This window comes from Glycine soja, chromosome 8, assembly GCF_004193775.1.
Source record: "Glycine soja cultivar W05 chromosome 8, ASM419377v2, whole genome shotgun sequence".
NCBI classification, from domain to species: domain Eukaryota; kingdom Viridiplantae; phylum Streptophyta; class Magnoliopsida; order Fabales; family Fabaceae; genus Glycine; species Glycine soja.
Window position 1 is genome coordinate 6861095 of NC_041009.1, and position 13379 is coordinate 6874473.

Sequence of the window (13379 nt, forward strand, 5' to 3'; positions counted from 1 at the left end):
GGAACCTAAGCTTGAATTGTCACACTCGGCGGTAGGTGAGAATGGTGTTAGGTATTTTATTGAGGACTGAGAGGATTCCTAGTAGCGAACACGTTTCATTTTAGTGCTTCTTTCCTCCATTTAACTCATTTACGTGAATTTAATTAATAAAATTATATTTATTAGTAATTTATGTTATTTTTAAATTATATTTGATAAAATTAGTTCATAACTAGCTAAAAAAAATTATAGTTATAATTTACTGTAATATAGAAGCTAAAAAGCTAAAGATTTATAAGTTAGTTTATATAATTATTCTTTTATCTAATTAATCACGGTGTTTTAGTAATCTTTTTTAAGAGTGTTCATGGGATACATTAGGATAAATTAATTATTGTTAGTGATTTTTTTTAATCAGAAATTTGTTAGGATCAATTCCAACTAGATCAAAACCAAAAATATTTACCATAAGTTTAGATTAACTTATATGACTATTATATCATTTAATAAATTTAAAATAAGATGTAATTTTTATTAATTAAATTTTTAAATTAAATCTATATATTATTAATATTATTTGTGTTAATTTATCAAAATTAAATAATAATAAAAAATATGATCCATATTCTATTATTTTAATATATTAGAAAAAAATATTACATCAATTTTAATTTATATAAATAACACAATAAATAATTTTAAATTAATATCAAATTATATATATGTATATATATATATAATTTTTCATATTTTTATTCATTTGGACTAAATTTATTTATTTTTAATCTCTTAGAGTATGTTTTGATGGAGAAATTTAATAGGGTAATTTAATTTTTTAAATAATTTTAATTACTTTTCAATTAAATAAGATGTTTGGATAAAAAGTTGAAAATAAATTGAAATTTGAGTGTTTTGATGAGGGATTTTAGTTAACTTAAATATTAGCATTTCAAATTCTTTCATTTTAGGAAAGAATTTGAAATTCTTTTGTGAAACAGCTTCTCTCACTATTCTGCTTCTGATCTTCTTCCTCTGCTTTCGCAGGAAGCGGAACCTGGCGACGAAACACAACTTAGGGAGCATCCCTCTGGTGTCCAAGGAGATCACCATGGTCAAGGCCTTGGATCCGAAGAAGATGGAGGAGGCGGAGGTCAAGGTTGAAATTGGTGGGGCCCAGCACCACCGAAGCAGCGAATTAGTGTTGGTGGAGGATCTCGATATAGGGTGGGGCCGCTAGTACACCATTTGGGAAGTGGAACTCGCCACATGCGGGTTTGCAAAAAGAAATGTTATTGGGGAAGGAGGCTACGCCGTTGTGTACAGAGGTGTTTTGCACGATGCTTCCGTTGTGGTTGTCAAGAATCTTCTCAACAACAAGTATGTCACTTTCTCTAATTCTCCAACATCTTTTTTTTCTTCAATTTTTTATTCTGCTAGATTCCTCCAACAATTTTCGACCACCTACAACTATATTCATTTAGCATAAACATCTAATTTCATCCTTCAAAAGGAAATAACCTTTTATTTTTCATTATCAATTATTAGAAATCAATGACCAATACACCATTTTATTTTAACTTCTAACTGCTGTTACATTTTTTTTTAACACAAAAATGAAGAAATTCAATTTCCTTATCTAAACACAAAATTTTTAAAATGAAGAAATTTAATTTTTTTATCCAAACACAAAATTTAAAAAATGAAGAAATCTAATTTTTTATCTAAACACAATTTTAGAAATGAAGAAATTTAAATTAAAGCATTTAAAATTATCAAAATTTAAAATTTTCTTATGCAAACACAGTCTTAAGAATTAATCAATAACGGTCTCATAATTTAAGAGTGCAGAATGGATATTTATCCAAAACAGAAAAATAAAAAAGCTGAAAAGCGCGAGAGAACGAGGTCTGAAACTTATAGCACTAGCACGCATAATTGTTGGAGCTCCTAACCAGACGGGACTCCTCCCTAGCTCCGTCCACGCGCCGCCGTACGCTCTGAAATCTTCCGTCGTCTCCGCCATCTCCGCTGCCAGCCTTTCGATCTGGTGCGTTCGTTTTGTGCTTTGTTCTGAGTTGTGAAATTTGCGATTTAGTTCTTTTGATTCTGATATCGGTTACTTCGATCCCCTGATGAGGAATTTCAGCGCATAATTCGTTTAAATCACTTTAAATAGAGGCCAGATTGTTGTACGTCTGCTCCAATTTGCATTTCACTTCTCAATTTATAGATCTTTTGATTGGGATTAATGACAAGTAAAGGGATCGTAATTTCAATCAATAACGTGTAAAGGGCCTAAGATCTGCGATTATTTACAATTTAGAAGCACTCAGATTGACTTAGAATTAAAATTTTCAAGTGAGGTTAGTTTGGGATCCCCGTGAAGAATTGGGGTAAATTCTCACCGTGAATTTTGAGGGGATACTAAAGTGGATCATAGTAATAAATGGATATTATGATTTAATGTTGTGTCATATATTTCATCTAGGAATAAAATATGAATTGCATTATTGTTTTATTACTGTTTACTGTCATATGATGAATTGAACACAAATCTCTGAAACTTTGGTTTGTAACCGTGTCAAATGACATTGTGTGATCCATGTAGCCGACCTCACCTAGTGGGATAAGGCTTTGTTGTTCTTGTTTTTGTTATTACTGTTTACTGTCTAATGCCTATGGAGTTGCGAGTCTCTCTGACTTTTATTGTTCCCCTTGTTTATCATCTCCAGTCATACCAAATGGCCAACAGAGTTCAAATTCCTACCAACAATTCAGCCCTCATTGCTATGATTGCAGATGAGGTAAGAGTGTGGCAATGTCATATATGCTTTCTTTATGTCTTGACTGCTGAAGAACAAATATTGCATGTTTGTGGTGCATGCCCTTTAGATTTCTTTGGAACCTTTAGAATTTCAGTTTGTGAAGATTAAAAACTTGAAATAATTATTGCATCACACTCAGAGTCAGGAAGAGAGTGATTTGCTTCAATAAGACATAAGCTGGTAACTTATTTATATTCTGATAGTTGAGTGCATCAATTAAATAGGAGTATAGGACTTATCAAAACTCAGGAGCAGGTAGTCCTCATTCCTAAACTTCAGTTCAAATTCAATTAGACAATTACTGCAAATCAGATATTCAGCCACTAACATAATGGAACCCCAAACAAGAGTGAAACACATACTGAGTACTGCAAACCTAAAACCCATACATTTCCAGTTTGACACAACTAAATATTTGACTTTACACCCTTAACAGAAAAGTACTGAAATATCCCTATAGCTTAAAAAATTAGTTAAACTAGACAGCTACTTTACTAAGAACTGCAAGTCTGCAACATTACAATGAGCCCCAGACAAATTGAAACCAATTGGTGAGATATTTTATAGTTCAAGCTTATGTTTTAACTTTTAATGTTTCAATGCTGATTGCACCAGTTCTTCATTCTGTTATAGTTGCAGTTTTTTTGTAATTGGTATTCTGAATTTCTGATTGAAATGATTAAAACATCCTGAAGGCTTACAATGAATACTTTATTTTACACAGGATACTGTAGTTGGATTTCTGTTGGCTGGAGTGGGAAATGTTGACATACGTAGGAAGACAAATTACCTCATTGTGGATTCAAGTATGCCACTGAATTATATGTTACTAACTATTCTGTAGTCTGAGTATCGTTGGTTTTAACCCCCTAAAACCTACAATGTTTTTCTTGTGAAATTGTACATCATGAAGTGACTCCCTGCCTCTTTTAGCTACCATCCAAAGTTTGATATCCAATAAACAATATACATACTTTCTTGTTAAGGTATGTGTTGTACAGGTTGTTTTAACTATTTCCTATGAAAATCTTTGAAAACAGGGTAGCATTTTCCTAATTATTAGTGAACATAAGAAATGGAAACTGAATATGTTTTTAAAAAACCAAACAGGCCAAAGGTTTCGATATAACAGCTTATGTTCCTTATCTGCAGCACACAAGAAAGGATAGAGAATACATGTTATAGCCTAGACACTTGTAAGAAATTGACGTATCATATGTATGCATTATTTTTATTACTTTCTCACTGGTTATTAGTAGATATCCTAGAAATTATGGAGTTGATCAGGCTAAAACCTCAGGAAGGTTTTGGGCTATACAAGATAACATTTTTTTGTGTGTGTCAATAGTATCATGTTCTGAAGTATTTTTGGTCAGTTTGAAATCAAGTTGATTTACTCTAGGTTTTTGTTTATCATGACTTTGATTTTCAGAAACAACTGTCAAACAAATTGAGGATGCATTCAAAGAATTTACAACAAGGGAGGATGTTGCAATTGTGCTGATTAGCCAATATGTAAGTCATATTTCATGGCTATAATAAATGGGTCTGGCTGTTGTGCACTTGCATGTTAATTAATACTATCTGCAATTGTTTTCCTACTTCATATGGCCTGAAATATGACCTTATTATTTCCACAAACCCATTTACTTATTGTTAGCTATAATTTAGCACATTTTCTGCTTGGTAATCAAAGTTATTGTTGTGAGAATTGAGAAATTCTGGAAGGAATATACTCATATCCACTACATTCCAAAACTAACGTGAGGTTTTGAATGAACAAATTGCTCTATGAATAAGGCAATACATTACTGGAGTTTTGCTGGACTGACCAACGGGACAATAACAGTCCCAAGTTTATTCGTTGCTTTTCAGACGTAATCCTGTGGGTTTGGTTCAAATGTTGCCAAGTAATTTGATTTCTCACATTTGATTTAATTATGTGATCCATTTCTTTTATTGCCCATTCAGACATCATGGTACCCTACCTGAGATCCGAAAGTATTTTGTTTACGTTATTTATTCTTTGGGCACATTCTTGCTCATTTGACTTTTACTTGTGATCTTGGGTTAAGACCCTGCTACCCCCAACTCCCGGTATCCCGACATGTTTTCCATAAATTCAAAGATCTTATACTTTCCTTCGCTGTGCAGGTTGCAAATATGATAAGGTTTTTGGTTGATAGCTATAACAAGCCTGTTCCTGCAATACTTGAAATCCCTTCTAAAGACCATCCTTATGATCCAGCACATGATTCAGTTCTGTCACGAGTGAAGTATCTCTTCAATACCGAATCAGTTGCATCTGGGAGACGCTGAATTCACCGTTTACAGTTGCAGCTTTTTGGGGGTGTTTGTTGTTTTTCTTTGTACATTATGGTTAATAATCTTTTCTTGAAATTCAGAGTTCTATGTAGATGTAGCTTAAATAATTTGTGCTGTCTTGGGGATAATTTAAAATTCCTGTCACAGAACTTCAAGACGGGCGAATATTTTATGGTGTCATGTCAGATTCAGATGAAAATTTAGCTTGAAATATGCATTTATATAATCTCTTTGACTAATTTCCACCGTGTGATTGAAGTTTGCATGTTGTCACGGGTATACCGTTGTTTGGCATTAAAGATGTTACTAGTTGGACAACCGAAGTCGCCCAGAACTTGCTAAAGGAAATCCTATCTCATCCTATCATATGTTTTCTCAAGATCGATCTTGAAAGATATATAGACATTCTTTGCCTTAGATATGTGCATATGGAGGACAATCTCCTGGGCTAAGATAACATTAAATGTGGTGCCTCTTCCAAGAACAAAGCTAGCTTAAAAAGGACTAATGATCTCTTCTAGAAAAAGATGAAGCCTATTAACAAGGACTTTGAAGATAATTTTATGAAGAACATTACACAGGTTGATAGGTCTCAAGTTAGGATGGAAATGGGTCAAGTTGTCTACTAGGGGCTTCGGCTTGGTCTTTGTAAGGCTTGATTTGGTCTGATTTATTTAGTATAAAGATTAAGTTCAATTTTTTTTATAAGTCTAATTAAATAAAAAGGTTAGGTTCAAGTTTTAAAAAAAGTTTGTTAGACCTGTTAAGCTGGCCTATTTAATATATATATATAATTTAAAAGATATAAATCAATCTCATATTAGAGTGTTCTATTTCATGCACAAATTAAAATGGAAGTATGTGTTTTTTTTATATTAAATTTTAAAAAGTATTATATGAATTCTCAAAGTTTGATCGTATAGTCATTAGATTCTGATCATACATAATATTTATTGTATGATAGGTTAGTAGGTCAAGTCAGACTTTTAAATAGGTCAAGTTAAATCTAAAAAAATAATCTATAACAGATAAATAAGTCAGCTCAAGTTTTATATTTTTAATTCAGACCATAATCTAGCATGTTTTTACCCCTAATCTCAAGTTCTTAAAGTGATAGTTCTCTTCCAAGAATAAAACTAGTTAAAAGGGACTAATGATTTCTTGTAGAAAAAGATGAAGCCTACTAACAAGTAATTTGGAGATAATTTTATGAAGGATATTACAGAGATTGATATAGGTCTCAAGTCCTTGAAGTGTGTGTTTGGTTGACATGGACGAGGCCATGGTCATCAGTTAGCAAAGGTTTACATATTATTATTATTATTAATATTATTTGTGTGTGTGAAACAAGGTAGGTGTTGAAATCAAAATCATGGTACCCTCAATCCAAATTATCTGAAACTTTTTTTATCCCATTATCTGATTATTGGATCTTTTATTCCCTTTCTTCTTGTGATGCATAACTAACCATTCTCCATGCATATCCGCCCCCTGTTTTGTTATCGTTTTTATTTGAATAATTAATAACATAATTTTGGGCAATTGAGGATTCTGAAATATCTTGAAATTATTGCATTAGTATCCGTGGAAGGGGTCGATATTGTGGCAAATGGTGTTTGTGTTGGAGCTTCAACGCGAAACACTATGGGAGGAAACAAACAATCTTTGGTAATTGGTATGATGGCCATAATGTCCATATTTCCTGCAAAGTAAGTATTGGCCTTCATATTCAATGTTGTACCAATGACTGACTCCTAATCTTAACTTGAGTACTTGACTGACCATCAGTTTATGGAGATTAATTTCCACACATACCTATGCATATCTACCACGATTAACATGCAATTCGTTCGCACCCACTTTGATGAATTTGCCAATAACTGAAGCTAACTCAAGTAGGAAACTGTTGTAATAGAAAACAAAGTTTAGGCTAAGGAAGCAAACCCAAACTAACGTATTTATCATTGTGTCCGTTTCAACAGTGAATTATGGTGACCATGTCTTCACTATTAGATAATGATAAAAAAGAAATCGTTGAAGGATCACCACTCATCACCTTTCATCTATCTTTCAGTTAATCAAATTTTATCATGAAATTACCATGGCCAACATCCTGTAAGTCAAGATGTAACTTCCATAGTTATTTTAGCTTAGCTATATTGGTAGGATAACCAACTATCTTCTCCATTAACTTTATAATAAGTGCTTCTAACCAAGATTCACATAGTCATCTTCTAATAAGATTTTTGTGAGCAAAAAATTTACAGCTTTGAATTTCACTGTTAGAAGATTACACGCAAATGAGTTTCTTTTTCTTTTAGGACTAAAGTAGTCTTCCAATGACTACATTTATAAATTTTGTAGTTGATAATTAATATTATAAGAAATTATTATAAGTGAAAAAAAGTAATTAAAATTATATTGAAAAGTTAAAATAATAATTATTTTTTTACAACAATTACGAAGGAAGTAATAAATTTATTTTATAAAGTTACAGTTTACTAAACTAACTGCGAGTCTATACATTTTTTTTTTTATATTTTAGAAAATAAAAGAAAGGAGGTGCAGTAGTCAAGTAGTAAGTAACCTAACTGGTGCGGAGATGGGAGTGAGGTTTGGGAACTGGTTTGAGCACAGGAAACCTCAGGTACGGTCTCAACCTCAGGTTTGGAACTCTTCCTTCTTCCTCTCTCTCTGGATAGCCGTTAACAATCTCATTCTCTTTCTCACTCTTCCCATTCCACCATGCTGTCTCTCTCTCCCAAACCCTTTTGCAGTGACACATTCAAGAACCAACCCATCGACTTTGGCTGAATTGCGAATTCCATTTCCCTAATTCCCGCAAATGGGTGCTAGGGTTCCCGTGCAGCATTACAATCTCAACTCTCCATCTTCCTTCATCGACAGCCCTCTCCACGTCCTCAACGCCGTCGACGCCTGAACCGCCGCCTCCGCCATCGACCACATCACCGCCGACGACAACCCCAACGACGATTCCGCCTCCGCCGTCGTCAGTACTGCCTTCCTTCAATTCCTTTTTTTTGTTTCCTCTAATTTCAATTTTTCCACTCTGAAATTTCTTCAATTTCGTTGCAGGATTGCATGAATGAATCGCATAGGAGCTGTTTGCCGCTTCACAGTGTGGAGGTAGACGAGGATCGCGCTAGTCTAGACACTAATGAGTCTTCTAGAACTACCTCTTATGATATCTTGACAGTTGAGGGTAAAAAAATTCGCTTCAACTTCTTAATTCTGATATTGTCATAGGAGTTCAATGGCTATGCACTGTGAAATGTAAAAACTTTTATAATGTCAACTAATTAGAAATCATTGTTATTATAACTTTTAAAGTATGAGTTATACTAAAAATCAACAAAGTTATCATGGTAGTTTGTGATCAGATGAAAGTGTAAAATTACTTTACACTATCAGTGCATAGCCTATTTTCTCTTGTTCTAAATGTGTGGTCAAGCTTGAGTTAACTTGTTAAGGACGTAAGGTTAATTGATTTTAGTTCAACTTGGAACCAGATGTTTCGCCTATTGAACCGGCAAGGGCGAGATTTTTGCAAATTGTTGTGGATCATTTTGTTGAAGACCGTGTGATTGAGATGCCAGATTCTGAGGCTGATTATGCCGGCCAAGACAAAATGAGTAAGAGGAGGACGAGAGAGATCCAGTATGAAGGAGACCCAAATTTCACCCTGCCTTTGATGTATATGGCGAATATGTATGAAAGTTTTGTTAGTGATGTGAATAATAGGCTTGCTTCCTTGAATGGTATTCGGGAGAAGACAATAGGGGTAGCCCTTGAAGCTGCCGGTGGTTTGTATAGAAAACTGGCTAAGAAATTTCCTAAAAAGGGTAATTAAGTCTTCCTTGTATCCTTTATGTATTCTAGGTAGTTTTGATTTGCTTATGTTTCTTTTTTGGAGGGGCAATTTAGTTGTTTGAAGATGATTTTTCAATTCCATGTATAATGCTTCATATTTCTCGAAAAAAAGAATTGAATATGTACTTCAGCGGCCGAACATGCAACTAGGCAGTTTGGTGTGGGAGGGTTTTTTCCTTTTCTTTTTTCATGACAGTTTCATATTGACGTATTGATGGCAACATTTAATGTGTGAGTTGCCCCTCATCAGGACCATGTACATTTAAAAGAGAATTGGCTACTTCTATGGAAACGAGGACAAGGTTCCCAGAACTAGTTATACAAGAAGAGAAGCGTGTTCGCTTTGTGGTAGTTAATGGATTAAGAATTGTTGAAAAACCTAATAATGTGCCGATTGATGATGCTGAGTGGTAAGTCGAGTGTTGTGGCGTTTTCACTTTTAATTGTGATGGGCCTTTTTGATTGGCAAAGTTTGGTTAGGTAAGAGGATTGAATAATATCCTTTTCTCTTGACCTGAAGATCCTTTTGGCTCGTTTAAGCATTAATATGATTTTCTCTCACCTAAATCCTTAAGTGTGGAAAAACGGATGCATAGATAGAACAACAGAAATGGAACAAGGTTGAAAGTGCAAATGGTGGCATTCATCTTGTCGCAAATGTAGTTTGGCCTATTTTTTTTTGTGCTTTTCTTCTAATAATATAAATTATTGTTTCTATTTGCGATGTCTAACAATAAGAAATATTAAAAGTAAGATTCTTGGGAAGGATAGGAGTCCTTCTAAATAAATAAAAGAAAACAGTTGGCCAGAGCAACTCATAAATGCAATGTAGCAGTCCTATCTCTCTGCATGTTAAGAATGAAATTTCCCTTGAAAGAAGCCAATAAAGCACACATATCTCGCTTCCTAACTCATTTATTCCATTGATAACCGCTTGAAACTGTATCATGACTGTTTGAAGGTGAAAGCATACCCCCAGTATTCCATAAGATTGACCATAAAATTCCAAGATATATGAAGGGTATTGTTTTTGAACTAGACCTGTACATAATAATCAATCCACAAATCTACAGCAAACAATTTTTACTTATCTGATGCCAAACTTGTTTGTGCCGTTTTAAGAAAGCATATGGTTGAAGATATATGATTGATTATTTACGTTTTATCATCCTAGGCCTTTTTATATCCTGTTCAGGAACTATTGATGACCCTAAATAAAATGAGATAGAGATTGAACATTTATTTGAACTTTGCTAAGTGTGTAATTCTTGGTCTCATTTGCTTTATTCTTGGTTTTAGGTTTAAGAGATTGACGGGTCGGAGTGAAGTTGCTATCTCAGCCAATGATTACAAATTTTACTCTCCAAGACACAAGTATAGGCGTGGTGCATCAATTTCACTTTCAAATATCCAAGATATCCCTGTATGTGTGATGTGCTTCATTTTTGGCAAATGAATTGCTTCCTTAAAGATGCATAATACATGAGCTACTGCAGTTTTGTGCACAATGCCTAAACTGCAATTTCTAAATTTGTACCATTTTTGGAAAAGTTTTACTAGCATGCTGATTATGAATATAATGTACTTTGTCATCTGCTACCTGCATAATTATGATTGATACACCATGATTATTGATGTATATCATACTAAATGGAATAGAAGATCATGTTTAAAGGCTGCATAAATTTTAGTTGCTGGCTGCACTTATTTGTATCCAGACTCTATCTAGTAAGTGATCGATGAATGTTGTTGTTATCACCTCAGTACATGAATGTTGCATTCTCCTTATTTATAAACTGACAATAAAATTATATTAGCTGCCTTTTTAGTAACTGTTGGTTTGTTTACCCTATTTTCATGCTTATGCCTCAATTATGTTTTCTGTTGCTTTAGTTGTGCTTGGTGTGGATCTTAGGACATTTTTTTCCTGTTACTTTTAATAATATTTTAAGAGTATTATCTCTTACCAGCCACAAAATCAGCAGCAAACACCGTGCAAACATCACTTGCAGTCATTGCCACATCAACCTCAGCTTCATCCAGTTCTCCAGAACAATCAAACTATGCACCAAAGTCAGCATGCAGGGCCCTATTCTCATAACCCTCAAAGTGGTCCTTCACACCTACCTGAAATTTCTCATGCTCACCAGCCAATATCAATATCTCAACACATGACTTGCTTACAACCACTCACTGGTGGCAATGTTGGAGGACGCTTGCACATGCTGGTGAGTTTATTTGATTTAGATTTTGTTTTGTCAAATTAGGATAGAGTTTTTGCAATTCAATTTGCATGTCTAAAAGTGTGGTAAGACCAACCTATTTATGCCGTTTTGTGTCATTTCTCTAATTGCTGAGTTAATACTCACTGTATTGTATTTGCTCTGAGGCCTATCCCTGGTATGTTGGTTTAACATTGAAACCTAATTCTGATAGTAGATACTTATTATGGATTTCTCAATAAAGATTTCATATTAGTACTAAGGTTTTACTTAATCTGCCTTATTATGTGTAGTAATCAATATGTCACATGACCAGGCCAACAGTTTAAATATCTTTATAATGCTATGAGACACTCAACAACAACAACAACAACAACGCCTTATCCCACTAGGTGGGGTCGGCTACATGGATCAACGCCCGCCATAATGTTCTATCAAGTACCATACTTCTATCCAAATCATTAAGTTCGAGATCCTTTTTTATAACCTCTCTGATAGTCTTTTTGGGTCTTCCTCTGCCTCGAATTGTTTGCCTTCTCTCCATCTGGTCGACTCTCCTCACTACAGAGTCTACCGATCTTCTCTCTACATGCCCAAACCACCTAAGTCTATTTTCCACCATCTTCTCTACAATAGGCGCTACTCCAACCCTCTCTCTAATAGCTTCGTTTCTAATAATGCTATGAGACACTCGAACAAATTTTATTGATTTTAGTTGTTTGACATTTCCTTAAACTATTTCTTTTTTGCTGAGTTGTATCTTATTGCCTATTATACAGCCAACAACTCCTGCAAAGTTTTGTGATGAATGCGGGGCTCCATATCTGAGGGAAACATCCAAGTTCTGCTCCGAGTGCGGTTCGAAGAGATTAGGAACATAGCAGGTTTAGACAAGTTTTACTAGTCCATTCCCATTATAACATTTGTCCTCAACATTTTTTTATCACAGGTGTACTCAGGTTTTTTATATTATTAGTTTTTATAGTATTTTTTTATGTTCTTATTTACCCTAATAAATAGAAAATAGTATAGTTTTCACTTGAAAGTTGTGGTCTGGTAAATAGTTGTAGATATATCTATTGGGTTTGAACTTGTGGGAGCTTTATGAACCGGAATGCAGAACTTCAAGAAGACGTGAAATTGACAAGGTTGTTTGGTTTTAGCTTTTCTCTTTTAGTCTGTTTGGTAATAGGATGCTCTAACGTACTATATTTGTATTAATTAACTACATGGGTGTGGTAAAATCATGCGTTGTATATTTTGCACACACAAGAAGCTCAATTTCCGTCGAGATTTGTCCATATGCAAAAGTTGTTAGTCGAATAGAAATATGACGTGATTGCTTCCAAAATTTACTTGAAGGGTCAATGATTTGAATCTTGAAATCGGATTGGGAAAGATTTTATTTAGAATATCACTTTCAACTGAAAGGTTAATTTAACAGCTATTAAAAAACATAGTTGTTAGATTTATCTTCCAGTTGAAAGTAGTATTTTAAATAAAGCCTTTCCCAATACAAATTAAATAAATAAATAAAAACTATGCTTGAAGGATACTTGATTAGAGAATTAAGAATGAAATGATAAAATATATGCAAAAGTAATTGTTCTAGAAATATGTTGTGGCAGTACGTAAAATGTACTTGCAATGCTTATGAGGAAGGTTTTATTTAAAATACTACTTTCAACAATGCTTATGAGGATACTGGATTATTTTTGTTTTTTGTTTGATTCAATCTCTATTCTTCATAACCTTGTATGTATTTTAAAGTTGATCATTTCGTCATCCGAAAAAGCTATCTTTCTTAAATTTTTAGTTATTTATGAAATAAAAGTAACTCCATTACTATTCAACATGATCATCTCGTTTTCTTGATTGTTATTGATTTCAGATATTAGATGCAGATGAAAGAGTATATGAAATGTCTGGTACTAATAAATGTTAATAAAAGAACATGACTAAAGTAAAAAAATAAATAAAAGCTAAATTGTTTTAATTAATAGAAAAATGTAGATTAAGAACATTTAATTATATATAGACTTTCCAGCCAAATTAAACTCATGTACAGATGGTAACAATTTTGACAAATAAAAATGTAAATTATTTTTAATAATTACAAAGGACATACTGACATTCT

The 13379-nt window shown here is 33.5% G+C and overlaps 2 protein-coding genes across 2 annotated transcripts; both read left to right on the forward strand.

Annotated features, from left to right (window-relative positions):
* The first annotated feature begins 1829 nt into the window (after positions 1–1829).
* LOC114421738 (V-type proton ATPase subunit F) lies at positions 1830–5368 on the forward strand. Its single transcript, XM_028387801.1, has 5 exons — positions 1830–2026; positions 2712–2783; positions 3529–3610; positions 4237–4319; positions 4959–5368. Exons 2-5 carry the CDS (start codon positions 2721–2723, stop codon positions 5121–5123), a joined length of 393 nt encoding a protein of 130 aa, XP_028243602.1. The 5' UTR covers positions 1830–2026; positions 2712–2720; the 3' UTR covers positions 5124–5368.
* Positions 5369–7675: 2307 nt separating this feature from the next.
* On the forward strand, positions 7676–12511 carry LOC114423252 (uncharacterized protein At2g02148-like). The gene is made up of 8 exons (XM_028389938.1): positions 7676–7776; positions 7907–8139; positions 8226–8352; positions 8660–8992; positions 9271–9430; positions 10320–10443; positions 10991–11248; positions 12022–12511. Exons 3-8 carry the CDS (start codon positions 8232–8234, stop codon positions 12121–12123), a joined length of 1098 nt encoding a protein of 365 aa, XP_028245739.1. The 5' UTR covers positions 7676–7776; positions 7907–8139; positions 8226–8231; the 3' UTR covers positions 12124–12511.
* The last annotated feature ends 868 nt before the right edge of the window (positions 12512–13379 follow it).

Excerpts from the sequence above, each read along its gene's own strand:
- LOC114421738 (XM_028387801.1), top strand. The coding sequence starts at position 2,721 with ATGGCCAACAGAGTTCAAATTCCTACCAACAATTCAGCCCTCATTGCT. Across the intron at positions 2,784-3,528 it reads TTGCTATGATTGCAGATGAG|GATACTGTAGTTGGATTTCT; the intron begins GTAAGAGTGTGG and ends TATTTTACACAG. Across the intron at positions 3,611-4,236 it reads TTACCTCATTGTGGATTCAA|AAACAACTGTCAAACAAATT; the intron begins GTATGCCACTGA and ends TTTGATTTTCAG.
- LOC114423252 (XM_028389938.1), top strand. The coding sequence starts at position 8,232 with ATGAATGAATCGCATAGGAGCTGTTTGCCGCTTCACAGTGTGGAGGTA. Across the intron at positions 8,353-8,659 it reads TGATATCTTGACAGTTGAGG|ATGTTTCGCCTATTGAACCG; the intron begins GTAAAAAAATTC and ends ACTTGGAACCAG. Across the intron at positions 10,444-10,990 it reads CAAATATCCAAGATATCCCT|CCACAAAATCAGCAGCAAAC; the intron begins GTATGTGTGATG and ends ATCTCTTACCAG.